The sequence below is a fragment of the Rhinoderma darwinii genome, chromosome 4 (assembly GCF_050947455.1).
Source record: "Rhinoderma darwinii isolate aRhiDar2 chromosome 4, aRhiDar2.hap1, whole genome shotgun sequence".
Lineage (NCBI taxonomy): Eukaryota > Metazoa > Chordata > Amphibia > Anura > Rhinodermatidae > Rhinoderma > Rhinoderma darwinii.
Genome location: NC_134690.1, coordinates 150,408,458 through 150,429,940, shown reverse-complemented (window position 1 = coordinate 150,429,940; position 21,483 = coordinate 150,408,458). Strand labels below are relative to the sequence as shown.

The 21,483-nt window shown below is 43.2% G+C and overlaps 1 protein-coding gene across 1 annotated transcript; it reads right to left on the bottom strand.

Annotated features, from left to right (window-relative positions):
- Positions 1-3,905: 3,905 nt before the first annotated feature.
- On the bottom strand, positions 3,906-21,032 carry LOC142760886 (charged multivesicular body protein 2b-like). Its single transcript, XM_075864053.1, has 4 exons — positions 20,686-21,032; positions 20,474-20,576; positions 4,092-4,210; positions 3,906-3,990 (listed from the first exon to the last, which is right to left on the bottom strand). The coding sequence occupies exons 1-4, from the start codon at positions 20,809-20,811 to the stop codon at positions 3,949-3,951; spliced, it is 390 nt and encodes a 129-aa protein (XP_075720168.1). The 5' UTR covers positions 20,812-21,032; the 3' UTR covers positions 3,906-3,948.
- Between the last annotated feature and the right edge of the window lie 451 nt (positions 21,033-21,483).

The window sequence follows — 21,483 nt, the reverse complement described above, 5'->3', positions numbered from 1 at the left end:
AATGTTCCGGGAATTATGGAACATGTCCGTTCTTTCGCATTTTGCGGGCCGTGCTCCCATACTTTGTATGGGAGCACGGCCCGAAAATGCGGCTGTCAGTCAGCGGCCGGCCGTGCCCGCGATCGCGGACAGCAATTGCGGGCACGGTCGTGTGCATGGGGCCTTAGTTTGTGTGTTTTATAAAAAAAATAAAAAAATAAAATTTGTTTAGTTAGTGTTAGTGTTAGTTACGTTATGGCGAGGAAGTTGTTTAGCGCCGAGGAGGCATACACCATGCTGTGGTCTGAGTCGGAGACCGCATCAGAGATGGCGTTCGAGATGGAACCTGTTTTAGGTAGTGACGATGACAGCGTCACTTCAGGTTCATCTTCAGGGGACGTTGTCCCTGATGCAGTCGAAACTGCAGAACATGAAAGCGCAGGGCCAAGTAGCGCTGTAGCACGGGACAGCCTGGTCCCTCCAGTCCAGGCTCTTGTATGGGCACCTGCCCCATCTTTTGGGCCTAGAATCCACGGATTTACTGCCACTCCTGGCATAACCGTGGACAATACAAATTTTGTCCAAATGGATTACTTCCATTTATTTATAACGGACGACATCCTAAATCAGATTGTCCACGAAACAAATTTATATGCCACGCAATATATAAGGCAGAAACCTTCATCCACCCATGCCAGAGATTGGACGCCCACCAATTTGCAGGAATTAAAAAAAAATTTGGGGCTCACCCTAAATATGGGTATTGTCAAAAAGCCCTCCATTAGGTCTTACTGGTCAACAAGACCCGCCCAAGCCACCCCAGTATATTCTGCAGTAATGCCCAGGTCTCGTTATGAGACAATAATGAGGTTCCTCCACTTCAATGACAACGCACAGGCCCCCCCAAGTACCGATGCAAACCGGGATCGGTTGTTCAAAATAAGACCGCTAATAAATTCCCTGAATAATTTATTTCTGCAACTCTACACCCCTGAGCAGAATGTAAGTGTGGACGAGCAGATATTTTGGAAGTGTTATAGAAACTCTGTTGAGTTTTGTAAAACCAGCTTTGAAAAAAAGCGATATGTGAAATAATCTTCTTCTATCGTCCGCCCTCCTACATCTCTATGTGATAAATAAGGCCACATATTTGGTATCCCCGTGCACGGGAGAAGTGGCAGAATGTGAACGGAGATTAATTTTGACCGTGGTCTATACCGTGTGTGAAAAATGCTGGTATAAACTGACGCATTTGCTAAAAAATTGCTAATTTTATTTTATTCCATCTTATTCAAGAAACTTTCAGAAGAAAACTGGACTGTCTAAAAATATGATAAACCCCTTGAAGAAAACCTTGTGGGGTCTGCTTGCGTGAATGAAGTCATTTATGGGGTGATTCTAATCTTTCAGCAGCATTAGGCCCCCCAGAAAACAGTATGCGGCTATAAAATCAAATGCAGAATTCCTGGACCGAAAAGGCCAAAAAGCCTCCTTTTATGCCAAGCCCTGGCACATGCCCGCACAGTGAATAAGGCACACATATTTGGTATCCCATGCACGGGAGAAGTGGAAGAACGTGAAAGGAGATGAATTTTGACCGTGGTCTATACCGTGTGTGAAAAATGCTGGTATAAACTGACGCATTTGCTAAAAAAGTGCTGATTTTATTTTGTTCCATCTTATTCAAGAAACTTTCAGAAGAAAACTGGACTTGCTAAAAATATGATAAACCCCTTGAAGGAAACCTTGTGGGGTCTACTTGTGTGAACGAAGTCATTTATGGGGTGATTCTAATGTTTCAGCAGCATTACACCCCCCAGAAAACAGTATGCGGCTATAAAATCAAGTGCAGAATTCCTGGACCGAAAAGGCCAAAAAGCCTCTTTTTATGCCAAGCCCTGGCACATGCCCATGAATAAAGCACACATATTTGGTATCCCCATGCACGGGAGAAGAGGAAGAATGTGAAATGCGATGAATTTTGTCCGTGGTCCATTTTGTGTGTGAAAAAGCTAGCATAAACTGACGCATTTGTTAAAAAAAAAAGCTAATTTTATTTTGTTCCATCTTATTCAAGAAACTTTCAGAAGAAAACTGGACTGTCTAAAAATATGATAAACCCCTTGAAGGAAACCTTGTGGGGTCTACTTGTGCGAATGAAGTCATTTATGGGGTGATTCTAATGTTTCAGCAGCATTACACCCCCCAGAAAACAGTATGCGGCTCTAAAATCAAATGCAAAATTCCTGGACCAAAAAGCCTCCTTTTATGCCAAGCCCTGGCACATGCCCGCACAGCGAATAAGGCACACATATTTGGTATCCCCATGCACGGGAGAAGTGGAAGAATGTGAAAGGAGATGAATTTTGACCGTGGTCTATACCGTGTGTGAAAAATACTAGCCTAAACTGACGCAATTGTTAAAAAAGTGCTGATTTTATTTTGTTCCATCTTATTCAAGAAACTTTCAGAAGAAAACTGGACTTGCTAAAAATATGATAAACCCCTTGAAGGAAACCTTGTGGGGTCTACTTGTGTGAATGAAGTCATTTATGGGGTGATTCTAATGTTTCAGCAGCATTACACCCCCCAGAAAACAGTATGCGGCTATAAAATCAAATGCAAAATTCCTGGACCGAAAAGGCCAAAAAGCCTCCTTTTATGCCAAGCCCTGGCACATGCCCGCACAGTGAATAAGGCTCACATATTTGGTATCCCCATGCACGGGAGAAGTGGAAGAATGTGAAAGGAGATGAATTTTGACCGTGGTCTATACCGTGTGTGAAAAATGCTAGCCTAAACTGACGCATTTGCTAAAAAAGTGCTGATTTTATTTTGTTCCATCTTATTCAAGAAACTTTCAGAAGAAAACTGGACTTGCTAAAAATATGATAAACCCCTTGAAGGAAACCTTGTGGGGTCTACTTGTGTGAATGAAGTCATTTATGGGGTGTTTCTAATGTTTCAGCAGCATTAGGCCCCCCAGAAAACAGTATGCGGCTATAAAATCAAATGCAAAATTCCTGGACCGAAAAGGCCAAAAAGCCTCCTTTTATGCCAAGCCCTGGCACATGCCCGCACAGCGAATAAGGCACACATATTTGGTATCCCCATGCACGGGAGAAGTGGAAGAATGTGAAAGGAGATTAATTTTGTCCGTGGACCATACCGTGTGTGAAAAATACTAGCCTAAACTGACGCATTTGCTAAAAAAGTCCTGACTTTATTTTGTTCCATGTTATTCAAGAAACTTTCAGAAGAAAACTGGACTTGCTAAAAATATGATAAACCCCTTGAAGGAAACCTTGTGGGGTCTACTTGTGTGAATGAAGTCATTTATGGGGTGTTTCTAATGTTTCAGCAGCATTAGGCCCCCCAGAAAACAGTATACGGCTATAAAATCAAATGCAAAATTCCTGGACCGAAAAGGCCAAAAAGCCTCCTTTTATGCCAAGCCCTGGCACATGCCCGCACAGTGAATAAGGCTCACATATTTGGTATCCCCATGCACGGGAGAAGTGGAAGAATGTGAAAGGAGATTAATTTTGTCCGTGGTCCATACCGTGTGTGAAAAATGCTAGCATAAACCGACGCAATTGTTAAATTCTTGCATTTTTTTCCAATTTTGCCCACTTTAGAGAAAAAAAAAATAATTATATATACTGACAAATGCCACTAAAACAAAGCCCTATCTGTCCTTTAAAAAGAGTGTAAAATTCAAAGATGAACTTTATTCACCTGCTGAGTTATAGTCATCTAAAGAAGCGCATAGCAAAATTGTGAAATTTGCTCTGGTCATTTAGCTGTAAAACAGCCTAGTCCTTAACCGGTTAAATGATCACAATTCTATTCAACCCCCATTCTCCCCTAATTCTGTATTGGATGGTAAATTCTGACTTACATAGCCGGGGAAAAATAGTGGATAGTCCATGTCACCAGTATGGGCAGTCCGTATCCACGTAACTCCTCCTACTTTTTAAACAGTCGCTTAAAAAATCTCACAATAAACACCTAAAAATAAGTGGAAAAGAAACATTACATGGAGGAAACCTATAGAAAGAAGATGGGAAGTAATAAAAAATAATCATGAGTCAATAAAAGATCATACTTACAATCCAACTCCAAATCCAACTCCAACTAAAAACCCTCAAATCAGTGTCCAGTCGGCGGCTGCTTATATATCCGTCCTCCATGATGTCATAGCGAGACGATTCTGTGACATCTTCAGCAGCTACATGAGATTTAAAGCGATACCGTCTATATAATTCCATATCACTGAAATCACCTCTAAATACTTTCCCTCATATACCAAATGCACTAATTTGCCCATTAGACTCTATGGGCATGTTGTCATATATATGTCAGATTTTCCTGGTTTATATTCAGAGTGAACACCATGAACGTGGTGTGAATTTAGCCTAAGCATCACAGGAATTCCTATATTATATTCATGTATTTGTAGAAGACACGAAAAAAGTTAATAGTAATATTTATAAATATTTTAACCAGTTCAGGACCGGGCTATTTTGAGCCTTCAGGACCAGACACCGTTTAGCCCTTTTTAGCACGCGTTAGTAAAATGGCTATAACTTTTTTATTTGTTGGGCTAGCGACGTGATTTTTGCGATGTTTTTTCCGTAGACAATGCAAGTTTCTTTTTTTTAATCGTTTTTATACACATCCTTTTTGCTATTTTAGAATTTTTATTGTTAAAGTTTGAAAATAATAGTAAAAAAATAAGCTTTTTTACGATTCAGCTATTTTTTTTGGTAATAACATAGTTTTACCCTAAAATAGACCTTTTATTTGTCATTGTCTACCGTAAATTTTAATATATTACATGTCTATATTAGGGTAATTTGGTCCGGGCTAGCGTTACAACAATGATTGGCGGGAGGGGAATGTTTTTTTGGGGTGGGTATTTTATGTGTATTTATTATTAATTTTTTTTGCACTTTACTTTACTTTTATGTTTTTATTACTATGGTCTATCCCTCAAAAGTCAAAAAAGACCTTTGGGGAACGTTATATATATTTTTTCTTTCTTTTACACTATGCTTTTCCAATGTAACTGGAGCTGCACAGCAGCCCCAGTTACAGGGGAAATCAGCCCTCTCATAGTGACGATTGTCACTAATAAGGCTGTGCTGGGTCTAGTTAGACTCAGCAGCAGTCTGTCACTAACGGCACCCGGCGATCATGTGACCAGTCACATGAACACCGGGAGCAATAGAGACAGCGGCGCGGCCGCTGCCTCTATTCCTATACACAGCGTTCATTGAGCGCTGTGTACAAGTGATCAGAGAAGACAGAAACAGCGAAAGCTTCTTCTATCCTCTCCTCAGGGTCCCCGGCAGTCACTGACAGCCAGAGACCCGAAATTCAGCTGCCCGATGGCTCGGGCAGCAAGTTAAAACCCGTGCCGTAAAAAGTCTATGGCTCAGGTTTTAAGGACACTGACCGCTGGCCGTAAAAACACAGCCAGCGGTCGGGAACCAGTTAACATAGAACATAAAGTAGCAAGCGAAGATCCTTCAGATGTAACAATCTATGAGACCCTTCTGCATGTTAATCTGGGGTTTCCTCCGTGCAATACTGTACATACCTGAATATCCCACCTATATGAGCTTGTTGGACATCCCATTCCCAAACCACATGCGTTAGTTGATATGGAGTTGGTCCCCTTTTGCAACTATAACAGAAAGGTTTTCTACAAGATTTTGGAGTGCGTCTGTGGGAATTTGTGCTCTGTCAAGTTCTTCCACACCAAACTCACCCAACCATGTCTTTATAGACCTTGCTTTCTGCACTGGGGCACAGTCACGCTGGAACAAACTGTTGCCACATAGTTGGAAGCATACATTTGTCTAAATTGTCTTTGTATGCTGTAAAGTTATTACCCTTCATTGGAAATAAAAGGCCTAGTCAAAACCCTGAAAAACAGCCCCAGAACAATATCCCTCCTCCACCAAACGTTACAATAAGCACCATGAATCCGGTAGGCAGCGTTCTCCTGGAATTTGCCAATCCCAGATTCGTCTATCAGACTGCAAGATAGAGAAGTGGATTCGTCACTCCAGAGAACACGTTTCTACTGCTCCACGGTCCAGTGGCGGCGTGCTTGATACCATCAGAGATGTGGAATTGGAGTCCGTATTAAGTGGGGGCAGAATAAATGTACCGACTCCAAATCTGGCTTCAAAATAAAAATCTTAAATATTATTAATATTGTATTCATTTATTAAATGCAGAGCTTGTTGCATATTTACTTTCATAGAAATGTAAGAAATTGTAAGCATAAAAATATATCATTTATCACCTCTCCTTTGTTCTTTCCTCGCCCTTAGAGTAAGTATATTCACACTGCTGCTCCAATGGATTTAGTTAAATGGTCCAAATCTGTGTTGCACATGCTCAGTAGCAAAGACCCTCCTATGAAGAACAGGGGAGGAAGTTCACTACTGGGCACAGGAGCCATTTGAACACTTTGGTGGGCACAGTGCAAAAGTTTCATGATTGGGCCATCTCCTGAACAGACTGCAGCGCTGAGGGTTAATATGGTCTTTGTTCCCAGTGATCGGGCTGCACTGAGGGTTGTACCAGGGCTGTGCTGTAGTGTAATGTAGTTATCCCGCCGTCTCCCGCACTGCCACGCGACTCTGTTCTCTGCTCTTATATCGCCTTCCTCCTAATCCACTCAGCTGGCGTGGCGCTGATATTCTACAGGGCTAGACTCAGAAAGAGCGGATATTGTGCTCCTTCTCCCTATGAACCCCTTCCCCTGCTTGCATTGTGGCCCCTAATGACCAAGCAATCTTTATAGTTTTTCCATCGTCACATTCGAAGAGCTATAACTTTTTTATTTTTGCGTCGTCATAGCTGTATAAGGTCTTGTTTTTTGCGGGACAAGTTTTGTTTTTTAATAGCACTATTTTGGGGTATATATTATTTATTAATTAACTTTTATTAACTTTTTATGGGGGGGGGAATAGAAAAAAAATGAAATTTCGCCACTCTTTTTTGCATCCTAAATCGACGCTGTTAACTGTGTGGTATAAATAACACAATAACTTTATTCAACGGGTTGTTACGATTGCAACGATACCAAATTTGTATAGATTTTGTATGTTTTACTACTTTTACACAGTAAAAACACTTTTTTTTTTAAAAATTATTTGTTTTTGTGTCTCCATATTTGAAGAGCCATAACTTTTTTATTGTTCTGCCGATGCAGTTGTAGGAGGGCTTTTTTTTTTTGCGGGACAACTTGTAGTTTTTATTGGTACCATTTTGGAGTAGATGCGACTTTTTGATCACTTTTTATCAAATTTTTTTTAAGTCAGGATTCAAAGAAAACAGCAATTTTTCTATTGTTTTTTATTCTATTTTTTTACGGCGTTCACCGTGAGGGTTAAATAATGTAATAGCTTTAAAGTCGGGGTCGTTACGGACGCGGCGATGACCACCGTGAAAAGGCGTATTGGTGGTCACTACCGGGTTGAACTGGCCTCCTGGGAGAATCCATCCCCCTGACAACCAGAAAAACTACACAGCATTCAGTGGCGCTGCAGCGAGCCGCACGCTGCTGAACAGAACTACAGAAGGGGAGAAGGAAGACAGACAACCAATAAAGGTGAAGAATGCAAGGGCTGATGGGGCACATACACAGGGGAAGACACACAACAATCCCACTTTTCCCCCATCTTTGGGCGTCTTCCCCCAAACACCTTTACAATTTTTCAACTGTGTCTGCGTCCAGAGGAAAAAAGTTGAAAATGTTGCCGCTACCAGGGGGCCCGGTGCAGGTGCACAGCTTGCTCTATGGTTAAAGCGGGCCTAAATGGGTGCGGCTGCAGTCACCTCAGAACTGCTAGATAAGAGGAAGACAGGATTAAGGCAAGTGCTAAAAAAAAATAAGGGAATACCTAAATCACAAATCATATATCCAAAAGAAGAGAACATGAAGCAGCACTCAAAAAAATGAAATTTATTCATCCAACATAAGACCGCCAGCGCTCTTATGTTGGATGAATAAATTTCCTTTTTTTGAGTGCTGCTTCATGTTCTCTTCTTTTGGATATGTAGTATATAAGGAGAGGTCACTCCTTTATTTTTGAAGCTTTGCACCAGCCTAGTTAGGCGTTTATTCATAGTGCTGCTCCAATCTTCTGTTCTTTTTAAATCACAAATCATGTCTCGATGAATGAAAGATTACGTTGAAAATCTTTACGGATATAAATTGTGTAATTCAAAATGATGTATCAATGGTCAATGAAACCAAAATCATCAACCAATTGAAAGCTGGATTCAAAATCACCCCGGGAAATCAAATAAAACATTTTAGTTCACAGATGGACCCAATTTGCTTGAATTTCTTAAAGGCAACTTATAATGTGACTCAGTAGTGCATATGGCCCAACACATGTCTGTAGGCACTCCGGACAATGTCTGGCCATGCTCCTGATGAGATGGCTGCATAAGGGCGTCAGTGAGCTGCTGAACAGTCTGTGGCGCTACTTTGCGGCACTGGATGCACTGATTAATATTATACCAGAGGTTCTCAATTGGATTGAGGTTTGGGGAACGTGAGTGCCAGTGAGTGGCATCAATGCCTTCATCATTCATGAACTGCCTACATACTCGGGCCACATGAGGCAGTGCTCTGTCCTGCACCAGGAGGAACCTAGGGCCCACTGCACCAGCGTAAAGTCTGATCATGACTCGGCGGATTTCATCGCAGTACCTAACAGCTGTCAACCACGTGGAAGCTTGTGCGACCCTTCAAAGATATGCCTTCCCAATCCATCACTTGACCCACCACCAAACTCGTCGTGCTGGATGATGTTGCAGGCATCACGTTCTCCATGTCATTTCCAGATTCTTTCCCATCAGTCACACGTGCTCAGTGTGAACCTGCTCTCATCTGTGAAGGGAACAGGGCGCCAATGGCGTATCTGCCAAATCTGGTGTCCTCTGGCGAATGCCAATCGAGTTGCACAGTTCAGGGCTGTGAGCACAAGTCCCAGTACAGAATATCGGGCCCTCATACCAACTACATGGAGTCTGTTTCTGACAGTTTGGGCTCTGTCAGCTCTCCTCCTTGCACAAAGGAACAAATAGTTTCTGCTGACAGGTTGATGCCCCTTTAGGCCTTGTCCGGCTCTCCTCCTGTAACGGCCTGTGTCCTGGTATACCAGACCAGGAATTTCACTAACTGATTTTTGGAAAAGGCAATTTTTGGTCTACAGTTCAAGGCCTCATGCACACGGCCATGCCCGTAATCACAGGCCGCGATTGCGGGCACGGCCGGCCGCCAACTTTTTCGGCCCTTGCTCCCATACAAAGTATGGGAGCACGGCCCATAAAAAGCAAAAGATAAAACATGTCCTATGTTTTGCGGTACAGTTCTACTGTACGGACACCTTTCTGTAGCGATACGGAAAGGTGTCCGTGGCCAATAGAACCAAATGTGTCTGTAATTGCGAATGAGAATTTTTACGTTCGTGTGCATAGGGCCTCACTAATTATGGGGAAGGTGGGACAAATTTAGTTAAGTTCTACGTGTGAATGTACAACTATTACCTACAGATGTGGATTTTCTGCATATCATAGATCATTCACTCCTTTGGTTTTCTCAATATTTTAGAGAGGACCTGTCACCTCTTCTGACATGTCTGTTTTAGTAAATAGTTGTATTCATGAAATAATTCTGGTGCATCTTTTCTTAGAAAACTATTTTGTGCCGTTTCTCTGTTATCCCTCCTAGAACTGTATGAGTAAATTGACAAGTGGGTGTTACCAACTGGTGGAGTATCAATGACAATGTCCAATCAGATGACAGAGTGAGACTGTAGGGACACGCCCCTTTGACACAGGGAACTACATGTCAATGTAGTTATAAATTTGAAGGAAGCATAACAGAGGAACGGCACAGTGCAGAGTTCTATTAAAAGATTCTCCATAATTGTTATTTTATGAGGAATACAAGTTTTCAGGTCAGGAGAGGTGACAGGTCCTCTTTGAAGGTGTTGTCCGGCACGGGGCGGTTTTTTATACTGATGACCTAGCCACAGAAAAGGTCATCAGTATATGATCGCTGGGGATCCAACAACTTGACCCCACACTGATCAGCTGTTCCAATGCCTGGAGGAAGCCATAAGTTATGCAGTGGTCGGTTACTGAAGCAAATTGCTCCAGTCACAGTATAGCGCCATCTGCTACCAGCACTGAACACTGCATAACATCCGATGACCTATCCTGTGGTAAGGTATGAAAAAACACCCTGTGACCGGACAACCTTTTCAAGTGTAGCTGTTAATTTTTTAGCTACTTTTAAATATTAGCAAATTACCTAAATATAAATTTGCCAGTGAGATCACTGCAATTTCATCCTAATTTCAACTTTTTTTTTTTTCATTAGTCCAATGCATCCAAAATAAAGCAACTTTGCAAATAGTTTTTATTAGAATTGTCTTACTGTTTTGTGTTTACAGCTCCTATACAGACCTATGTGTCTCTATGGTTACAGACTACAAATAAGCCATGTGTAGTCTAATCCTGCAGTCAAACTGCCTTCCATTTGTTTCATACTTCCAGCTAGCGTACATTCGGTGCAGATGAAAGGCAGTAAGACTACAGGATGAAACTATTTGCAATTTGACATAAGGCAAAATATTCCTAGCCAGTGTCCACTAGAAAAGGCAACAAATTAATAAAATATAAGTGTAGCACATCATTAACTTGCTTTGAACTAAGATTTCAGGAAATGCTGAAGCCGAATAGAGGAAAGACTTAATAGTTTTATTCTGGCCCCATGTATGCATGGTTTTCTCCAACGCTCCTAGAACTTTGCCTGAAACCTTTTTTTCCCCTGTATATTTTTCTGAGCCATCATAAAACTTTCATCATAAATACTTGGCAGAGATAAGATGATGGTTATGAAAAGGCTTTAATTTATAAAGGCACAAAATCAGGAGGTGGATAGCACATGAAAATACAATAAGATCATGGTTTCCAACTTCCCAAAACTTAAGAGCAGGCTACTAATAAAAAGGCAAATCATACTAAATATACAGTAAGGGTAAGGGATTTATGATAAGGGCTCATGCACACAACCGTGCAGTACAACCTCCATATACAAAAGTTGTCACAGGTGTCAAGCTCCTTCGGACAATGTATTATGTATAATCTCTCCTAGAAGCATTGCTTCTCAAGTACAATATCTCTGTAATACACCGCTGTACAGAGGCACCATGTTAACACACGGAGTGCCAAAAGAGCTGTAGCACGGAGCCACATGGACTCCGTATGCCTTCGTCTCTGCCGTCTGCCTGAGGCCTAATGCTCAGAATGGGAGACGTTAGACGTAAAACTGTCAGGAATTAACCCTTATCCACAAAGACAAAATGAAATAAAAACCTTTTAACAAAAAGCATCACATCCATTTCATTTGTAGGCTGATGACTCTCAGTCTGAATATTAGTACAACCCCAGTAGGTAACCAAGTGCAAACAGCAATGTAGTGATAGTCCAGCATCAACGTATCCAAACGATCAAACTTCTCAAACCTAATGTTAGTTTGGAAAGATGAAAGAGAGTTTTGAAAAAATATCCAGGATTCCGGTCATTTAGGAAATATTAAATAGAAACCCTATCAGGCTGGACTAGCACTAACTCCCACAGTCTATGGTGTGTCATTACAGGGAAATTCTGGATTATTGGGTGCCGGATAAATTGAATTCTAGCCAAATACTCAGCTATTTAGGCAGTTCGTTATATGTCAGAAAGATGAAGATTGAATAATATGTAATATTACATGAATAAAATATATCGTTTTTTAATAAAAAAATCCTAAATTAATTAAATTCTTTGCATGCATGTTCGGATTCTGTTACCATGCACGGGGCTGGAAAGTGAAGAACTGATCGTTGATCGGATAATAGAAATGAATATGTCCATTACATGTAAAACAGGAGCATTTTTTACAAGATTGTGCAGTGCAGCAGCCCCTAGATGTCAGCTCCTCTTGACACAATAGGAAATTTGTACAGAATTAAGGTGTTATTGTCTATATACACTATTATTATACAAGTTAATGTAGAGTTCTTTAGCAAACAAAAGAAACGTTTGTTCCTTCAGTCTTCAAAAATAAATCACTGTTCAAACTGTTCCATTGGTAGCCAAAATACAAGTCCACACATAGCAGAAAGCTTTCCATGATCAGGTTGTTAATCTACTCCCAGGGCCTTCAACTGGCGCTCAATCACTTCATCTGAGATTGTGGTAACTATAGGGCAGGGGTCTCAAACTCGGCCGGGTAAGTGGGCCACATATAGAAAAAATGTGAAGTTGACGGGCCGCATTACTTTCAAATTTGATACATCACAAAATTATTGTTAATCAATTAGTTATTTGAACTACTATAATAATACTACATGACTACAACAATACTATAATAATACTGCATTACTATAATAATAATAATACTACATCACTATAACAATACTACATTAATATAATAATATCGCTAGGTTTAAACTTATCGGATATTTGCGAGATTTCTCTGCGAGCAATCCAGTTTTACAGTTTAAGTGTCGCTAAATGCAGTCCGGTAGCTCAGTTGCCAAGATTAGGCATCCCCTTTTTAAATCGTGCCACAGAGCCCTCTATAGATACTGCCACAGTGCCCTCTGTAGATAATGCCACAGTGCCCTCTGTAGACGATGCCACAGTGCCCTCTGTAGATGATGCCACAGTGCCCTCTGCAAATAATTCCAGTGCCCTCTGTAGATAATTCCACAGTGCCCTTGTAGGTAGTGCCATAGACACCCCCAGTAGATATCTCCATTTGGGCTCCCTCTAGGAGTGGAATCCCCAGTCAGAGCGTTGCCAACGCTTTGGCCAGGGATTCCTCTGCTGGAGGAGCCCCTGATGCCAGGGACCAGAATGTGATGTCAGGGGCAACCCTAGAGCCGGTGTCCCAGAGTGGAGCACTAGTATAGGCTCTGCTGCGGAACTCTGGGGAAGCCACTTACATCAGTGTCCATATATGGACAGTGATGTCAGGGGCTTGCCCAGAGCTGGAGTCCCGGAGCAGAGCCGCTTCTAGCACCCTGCCTGGGATTCCAGCTCTGCTCCTGACATCACTGTTCATATATGGACCAAGATGTCAGGGGCAACCCCAGAGCTGAGAGCAGAGCGCTCCTAATGGGACTCCAGCTGTGCTCCTGACATCACTGTCCAGCTCTGGGGAAGCCCCAGACATCGCGTGTCTATATATGGACAGCGATGTCAGGGAATTCCACAGAGTCCTGGAGCATAGCATATACTAGCGCTCTCCCCGGGACTTAGGCTCTAGGGAAGCCCCAGACATTGCGTGTCTATTCATGGACAGCGTTATCAGGGGATTCCACAGAGTCCCGGAGCAGAGCCTATGCTAGCGCTCTGCCCGGGACTCCGCTCTGTGGAAGACCCTGATAAAACTGTCCACATATGGACAGCAATGTCAGGGAATTCCATAGAGTCCCCGAGTAGAGCCCATACTAGCGCTCTGCCCGGGACTCAGGCTCTGGGGAAGCCCCAGACATCGTGTGTCCATTCATGGACAGCGATGTCAGGGAATTCCACAGAGTCCCGAAGCAGAGCCTATACTAGCGGCTCTGTGTCCCACGGGCCGCAGATGACAGCCTCAGGGGGCACATGCGGGCCGTGGGCCACGTGCTTGAGACCCTTGCTTTAGGGTAAGGCCACACGGTCTATTTATGTTGCGTTTTTAAACTGCAGCAAGTCATTTTTCAATAGAAGTCAATGGTAAAATTTTGGTTATGGACAGACTGCTGCCATTATATTACAATGTGTTTTTTGTGCCGTTAACTGCATCTTCATAATGTCCGACCGCATGCGGTTAATGACCGCGCTGCCAAAGTTGTTGCTGAACTGCTTGCGTTTTTTCAATGCATTGTAATGTACTATATACAGGAAGCACCTAACAAACTTCAACACGGGTGAAAACTATGTCCATCAATTATTTCCTTTAAAAACGCAACAGAACTGCAGCATTACAGTGACAAATAACTCATGCAGTTGACCGCATGCGGTTTTCAAACGCAACAAAACCGCGTCAACGACGCACCGTGTGGCCTTGCCCTTAGGCTGGATTCACACGAGCGTGTGCGTTTTGCGCACGCAAAAAACGCGGCGTTTTGCGCGCATTGTATGTGCATGTGTTATCGGTTTATGGCGCGTTGCTGCGTTTTTAACGCACGTACGGCATGCGTCTTTCACGCGCGTAAAAAAACGGAGAGTGGCGTTATGGAGAGGCCAGCCTACAAAAAGGCACCATTCACAAACACATGCTTGATGTGAGCACGTGTTCTCATCCGTTTTGCACCTTGCAAAATACTTTTGGTCGTTTTCCGTGTTTATTGGCTTGTTGTCGTCTCAGCCAAATTATACCGTTTGCTCCTTTGGCCCGTGTGCTGCTAGTGTGGTTGGTTTCTCGGCGATTTGGCGAGTGCCGTCCCATGCTCCAGGATCAAACGCGGAGAAGGGGGAGGATTTTGGTTCATCCTCTTGTGGCACAGCGCACCTCCAAAGGGCACTTTCATACCCTCTATGATGACCTCCGGAGTCACCCAGACAAAATTTGGTCGTTTTGCCGCATGTCTGTGGGCACGTTTGATATTCTGCTTGAGCAGATTCGTACAGGAATCACTTACCAGGACACAAACATGCGGCGCTGGATTTCCCCAGAGGAGCGACTGCTTGTAACCTTGAGGTATGTGTGTTTTCTACAATTAGTGCTTCCCGGATCGTGTGTGAGTGTCATGTCCTACATAAAGTGTATTTTTGTTTGTGTGCTTTTTTTCTCACCCATGTAGATTTCTTGCTACAGGAAATAGCTACCATTCCTTACATTTTGAATTCCTTCTGGGAGTCAGCACCATTTCAGGCATTGTCACAGGCACTTGTGTCATGCTGTGGCAGAGATTAATGCCCACAGTGATGCCTCAGCCCACGGAGGAACAGTGGCTTAGTATTTCCGAAGATTTTCTGTCAGCCACCCAATTTCCTCATTGTATTGGTGCCCTAGACGGGAAGCACATTCGTGCGAAGAAGCCCCCCCACTCTGGCTCAAGATACTATAACTACAAACAGTATTTTTCCATCGTCTTGTTGGCCTTGGCTGACAGTAATTATTGTTTTACAATAGTAGACATTGGGTCGTATGGAAGCTCTGCTGATGCACGCATATTTCGCTCATCCAGAATGGGTCATCGTCTTATGAGCAATCAACTTTCTGTTCCGGTACCGAGCATCCTCCCTGGCTCGCGTGGACCACCAGTCCCATATGTCATCGTTGCAGATAGGGTTTTGGGCTCACAAGCCAAGTAATGCGTCCATTTGCAAGAAGGGGCTTGGATGACCGTAGGCGCATCTTCAATTACTGGCTAAGCAGAGCTCGAAGATGTGTTGAATGTGCCTTTGGCATTATGGCAAACAAATGGCGGGTGTTTCTCACAACAATGCAACTGATGCCGCAGAATGTGACCCGGGTCATACAAGCGTCTGTAGTTCTTCATAACTTTACACGCATACATGACGCAAGTTTTGATGCTGAATATATTCGAAGAAATGCTACCACATCAACCATTCGGCCACAAATTCCACTAGGGAGGGCACAAACATCTGGTATCCGAGTGCGCGACATTTTTGCAGAATATTTTGACAGCTTTGCTGGAGAACTGCCATGGCAGGACGATTCTATGTGAAGGGTGGCATCATGGAGAATATGCGCACAATTGATCATTAGTGAGGCCAATGTGGACCCTTGACGTGGGTTGCGAGCGCATATCTTTTGGGGTTTCGCCGTTTTTTATTGCTGCCAAACACGTAATTGTATGTGAAGCACATTGCCAAATCCAATGTTCGCAAATACAATCACAAATGTCCTTAGTGCGTCCATTATCAGATCACTGTACGACTGCATAGAAGTCGATTTGGATTCTTGCAAAACCACAAAAGATACACTAATACCTCAATTATGGCATGCAACTATCTTGGTCCCTGTCCACCATGTTGCAACGTTACCTAAGGACATGTTTGGGAAAGATTGTAACACAACATATATTTAAGAAAACACACACGCTTTTTTCGCTCAACAAACCAAACTTTATGTGTAATGGCACAACAAAACTGTACATACAACATATGTAAAAGGTCCACCAAAACATCGCACCAACATGATGCACATTAGGTACAAATAAAGAAAAATAGCCATCACTTGTAAACACCAACTATGATGCGGCCACAGCACTACAACTGATAGTATCACTGGGGTGGTGAGGTGTAGCTGGCCATTTCAGCACCACTATGCTGTCCATGGGCCTGCAGAGGATGTTCCTCAACAGCATTGTGGTGCTGATGCTGAGTGTGATAGCCGTGAGGTGGGCCGTGTGGAAAAGGTTTCCACGGGTCGGCTGTAGCCAGGTAAAGGACGCTCACGCACCGGCACAGGAACAGGTGACATGCGGGACGGCATTGGGCGGTGGTAATGTTGGCGTGGCAAGGGGGTGGCAGGCTGGGAAGGGCCAGGTGCAGTGAAGGGCACCGACGGCTCCGGCAATCCACACCAATGCTCAATTGCCTGGAAGCACTGGCGTCGATTGTTTGGAGGTGTGGCAGAGTCTATCAGGCTGATTATGGAGCATTGGAGGCGCGCCATACGGTGGTCGGGTACCCGCCGGAGTAGCGGGGCTATGGTGCGGCAAATGGCGTCACAGGCGTCCTCGTCTGCGCAGCGAGAAAGGTACTCGAGTACCCTGGTGTCCACCTGTGCACCTGCGGAACCCATGTGGCTGCGCCTGCGCCTGGCTGCTGCGGTCGTTTCACGCGGTACGTCCCGTGGCACCTGGGGTTGGTTGGACGCCTGTGGGGCTGGTTCGGTAGCAGTCGCCTCTGGGGTTAAGGGCAGCAGGGGATTTTCCTCTTGTGGCGCGTGCGGCTCTTCATGGGCAGCCTCCTCTTCTGTGTCTAGAATATTGTCACTGCATCTGTAAGAAAAATGTACAGTTATTAGTATAACATTGCCACAAGGGACAAACAACCTGTTTTGGCTGAATGACATGTGAACATAGACATTTCTTCAAGGTACAGAGATTACTTACGGCCGCATCTCCATGATGTCCTTGAGGAACATCAGCTGCTGGGTGTACATATACTTTTGCTTTTTGGAGGCACCGTCACCACTTCGGCCTCTGGCCCCATATTCCCGCCGGAATTGATCCCGGCAGCTCTTCCACTGGGTTTTGACATCATCAACTGTACAAAGGAACCAGAAAAAAAAAAAACAGTCACCAGGTGCCATAGCCGAAATCGCCACTTGTTGGAAACGTTGCCATTCCCTTACACACCAAGATACATTATACACAAGCTCAATGATGCTGTGACACACCCGCTACGTTGCCCATTTTGAACATGTTAACACAAGGACACACTACAGCATGTGTGTTTTACATGACATATATAAAGCTATGTACTTACCAATGCCCTTTCTGTCGCGTGTGCTGGCTTTAGCCCACTTATGGCTGAAGTGTCTGCGCGATTTGATCCCATGCGATCTCTTTGCCCGTGCGGTCGTGGTAGGCCTCTGCCCGCGTGTCCCACAACTCTGGCTTCTCCTTGACCAGGCAGATGAGCTTCTCCACGTCACAAACGTGAGGTATGGCTGCAGTTCTCCGTGTCCAGCTCAAGCATGTGCCCAACAAGTGCAAAGCAACTTCCTGGTTTGTGCTTGTTTGGACAAGTTTTCTAACTCATTTACATACACTTAACAAGACTTGCGTGAAAAACGCATGTCCCACGGAAGTGCTTCCGTGTGGCATGCGTGATTTTCAGGCACCCATTGACTTCAATGGGTGTGTGATGTGCGAAATACGCACAAAGAACGGACATGACGTGAGTTTTTCGCAGTAGACTCACGCTGCGTAAAAATCACGCACCTGTCTGCACGGCCCCATAGACTAATATAGGTCCGTGCGACGCGCGTGAAAATCATGCGCGTTGCACGGACGTATATCCCGTTCGTCTGAATAAGCCCTTAGTCGAGGATGCGGATGGAAGACCTTTACCTGCCGATGGTGTTTTTGCCATCTAAAATAACAATGAAAAGGTTAAAAGATGGGGACTGCAAAACTTAGTGAGTAAAAATACAAAAAATAAAAAAATGGCAAAGATAACAACTTTATTAGACAGTTAGAATGTAATCTGCTGCTTTATACAGCACCACTTCTCCTTTGAGCATTTTTATAAAGATATGTCAGGACCCAGCATTGCTTCTAGATAATATATCTCCATAATACAGCACGTGATGGAACATGCCATGATTTTTTGGGGTAGATTCTTAGACTATGCATGACCATTAAAAACCTTTAATAACTAGCTAGTGATAAAGACCTATAATAATTTTGACACGGGACACCATGGTTAATTCCTTTTAACGTGGGTTGACTTGGGGTCGGCCACAGCTTTTATTATTAATTCAAATATTGAACGTAAACATAACATTAACTTTAGGTAAACACCTGTATGCCGGCCTACGAACATAAGTGGGCATGTAGGTAATCTACCTTATAGAACCACTAGGTGTGACAAGAAACAAAACACGAATAACTGTACATGTAATAGCATATTGAAAACCTTAGTACAATATCATACAAAAGACCGTTAGATCACGACATCCTCCACCTAGAAAACAATGTTAAGTGCTTTAAACATATGTTAAGAACACAGAAAACATTTTCATATTCATTTGTGTATATTTGCGTTTTTGTTATAGTTTTACGTGTGTATGTATATATATATATATATATATATATATATATATATATATATATATTCATTCATTGTTTGTTTCTTTTATTGCTATTTATTTTTTTATTTATTTTTTTGAAAGCGTTGACAACATACATCTGTAAAACCGGGCGGGAGGGAGGAAGATTACGTCCAAAAGAGGATGGAGAGCGGGAAGACAGCCTCTTTATTACCTATACTCCTGTGGGTCTACTACGAAACCTCAGTGTAAAATAGACTGCACATGGAGCTACAATATGTGCAATGTACGGATCCGCAACATGCCACGTGCATGAGCCCTTGTACAAGAAAGTTTACAAACCACACTACATGTCAAATACAAGGGATGCAAAAGTTTAGTTCTGTGCAATATGCTACTCCAAGATACCGTTCTCAAGCAACATTGACATATAGGCTGCTGTAATTCATCGTCCAGGCTACACGGCACCATTGGTTGATTGCCTATAGAATCCAGTGTTAGAGTCATGATGCAATGGGGAGCTGTATAAAAACTGGTGCAAAGGGGGGGAGCAGTTGGGTTGCAGCTTTCATTTGGTTTGTTTTTTTAAATTCCCTCTTAAAAATTTGGGCTGGAATCGGATTGGTTGCTATATGAAATTGCTCCAGTTTTCATACATCTGCCCCATTGCATCCTGACTCTGTAACCCTAGAGTCAGTATGCAACTTTAAGGCTAGAGGCAATCAACCAATGGTGCCGTGTAGCCTGGACTAGGGCCGGGTCAATTAATCAGTAAAAAAAAACGAAATTCAGCGCAGATAACCGAGGTCATCTTGCAAATTATTTTTTTTTCCCCCAGTTTCAACTGTAACTGCGTCCTCAGGACGCAGTTACAGTTGAATCCCATGGTAGGCTCCCCGATCATCCGTAAATATACCATTGGGGCAGGCACTGTCTGCTAGTCATGACGCATAGACACCGTGGCTAAACAAGAAGTAAATAGGGCGGGCATTGTGGACCAAAAGGATTCCTGAAACACCGGTATATGGCAGAAGTGCAGTGGAATCTGAAAATATGCACCGAATGACAAAAGACCAGAGGAGCGGAGGGATCTCCTCCACTTGTCGTTGGAATGGCGTTAGGAGAGTATGTATTTTATTATTTTTGTTAGGCACTATTGGGGCTGTGTGGGGGCAGCTATAGGGGCATTATACTGTGTGAGGGGCAGTGTCGGAGTATATTATATACAGTAGTATACAGCAGGCTCAGGGGATCTATATTTATTCAATGGCGTGGCATGCAGAAAGGGGTGTGGCCTAATGATCATTTATGAATCATAATCGAGGTTACATGTTCAATTTGTCCTGATTTTGATTTAGGTCGTAATCGCCCAGCCCTAGCCTGGACCATGAATTAGTTGTGCTCTGGATTAGTTGTCCTGCCCCCAAACACACCACCGGTACTGTAGTTCAGTTTTAGTTGTGTTCAACTACAGGTATCAGCAAAGCCTGCACCTAGTGGTCTGGGGTTGCACGCGGCATTGAGAGGACTGAAGAATTAATGATTGCTCCTCCTCCCCTTGATGCTGGGACTTATGCTAAATGCCTGGTCCCAGCATTGAACTGCAAACCTGGTCATTTATTCACGAGTACCATAGAAAAAGAACATGAATTTCTGGAATCTTACTCATTTCTTCTGTCATTTCCATCTTCATATTTTCTTCCTGGAAATTTTGCATTGTTTGGAGGGTTTTCTGTGGATCCATTTTCCTGTTAACGGCTTGCATTGTCTAAGAAAAAAAAAATATGTTCTGAAAAGTCTGTCTGCCCTGTGATGGTAAAAGAGCATGATAGTGTGTTTTATAAGGCTGCTATAATACACCTGTATGGAGCCCTCACCTTTGCAGTAGTGGACATTGCACCAGCCATCTTCATCTGCGAGCTCATGACTTTGGTCTGCGTTGACATAGATGTAACTTTGGAACTTACGGCATAAGTTCTCGTTTTCTGCTTACGTAGCTCCATTTTTTTAAAATCTATAATGCCTCATTTTGCTTAGCTAATATCCCCATTGTGTTAAAATGTATAGCCTCAAGAACAGAAATGAAAGTGATGACATGACAGAACCCTATCTTATACAAATGAGCTATCCTCCAAAACGACGAAAATTGTATTTTTAATGCCATCTATAGGTATCTACCTATAATTCAATGTCTGACGCATTAAAGAGCCTTGAAATATGAGGAGTGATATCAGCCAACCAGAGACTATCTGTAGACAGCACTGTTTTGGAGCATTTGCTCCTCATCAGCACAAAGTAGGGTATTACTAACTATAGGTGGCAATAGAGAGACAGTTTTCTTCCTACTGAAGGACAGCTAATTTGCAAATTTTTCCCAGCAAGCATTGCCTGTAAGAATCCCTACACTAGCTGGATCTCCACAAGGAGTACCAATACCTTACAAGCCCTATAATATCGTTAAGCTCCACCAAAACAATCTGTGCCTGAAACCATCAACAAACATGCCAGCTACTACTCCCTAAAGATGATAAGCATCATGCAGGGGCGTAACTAGGAAAGACTGGGCCCCATAGCAAACTTTTGACTGGGCCCCCCCCCCTCCCCTGTTTACCACAAAACCCCGCCCCTAGTAGATAGTGCCTCTCTATAGATTCCGCCACACAGTGCCCCCCTAT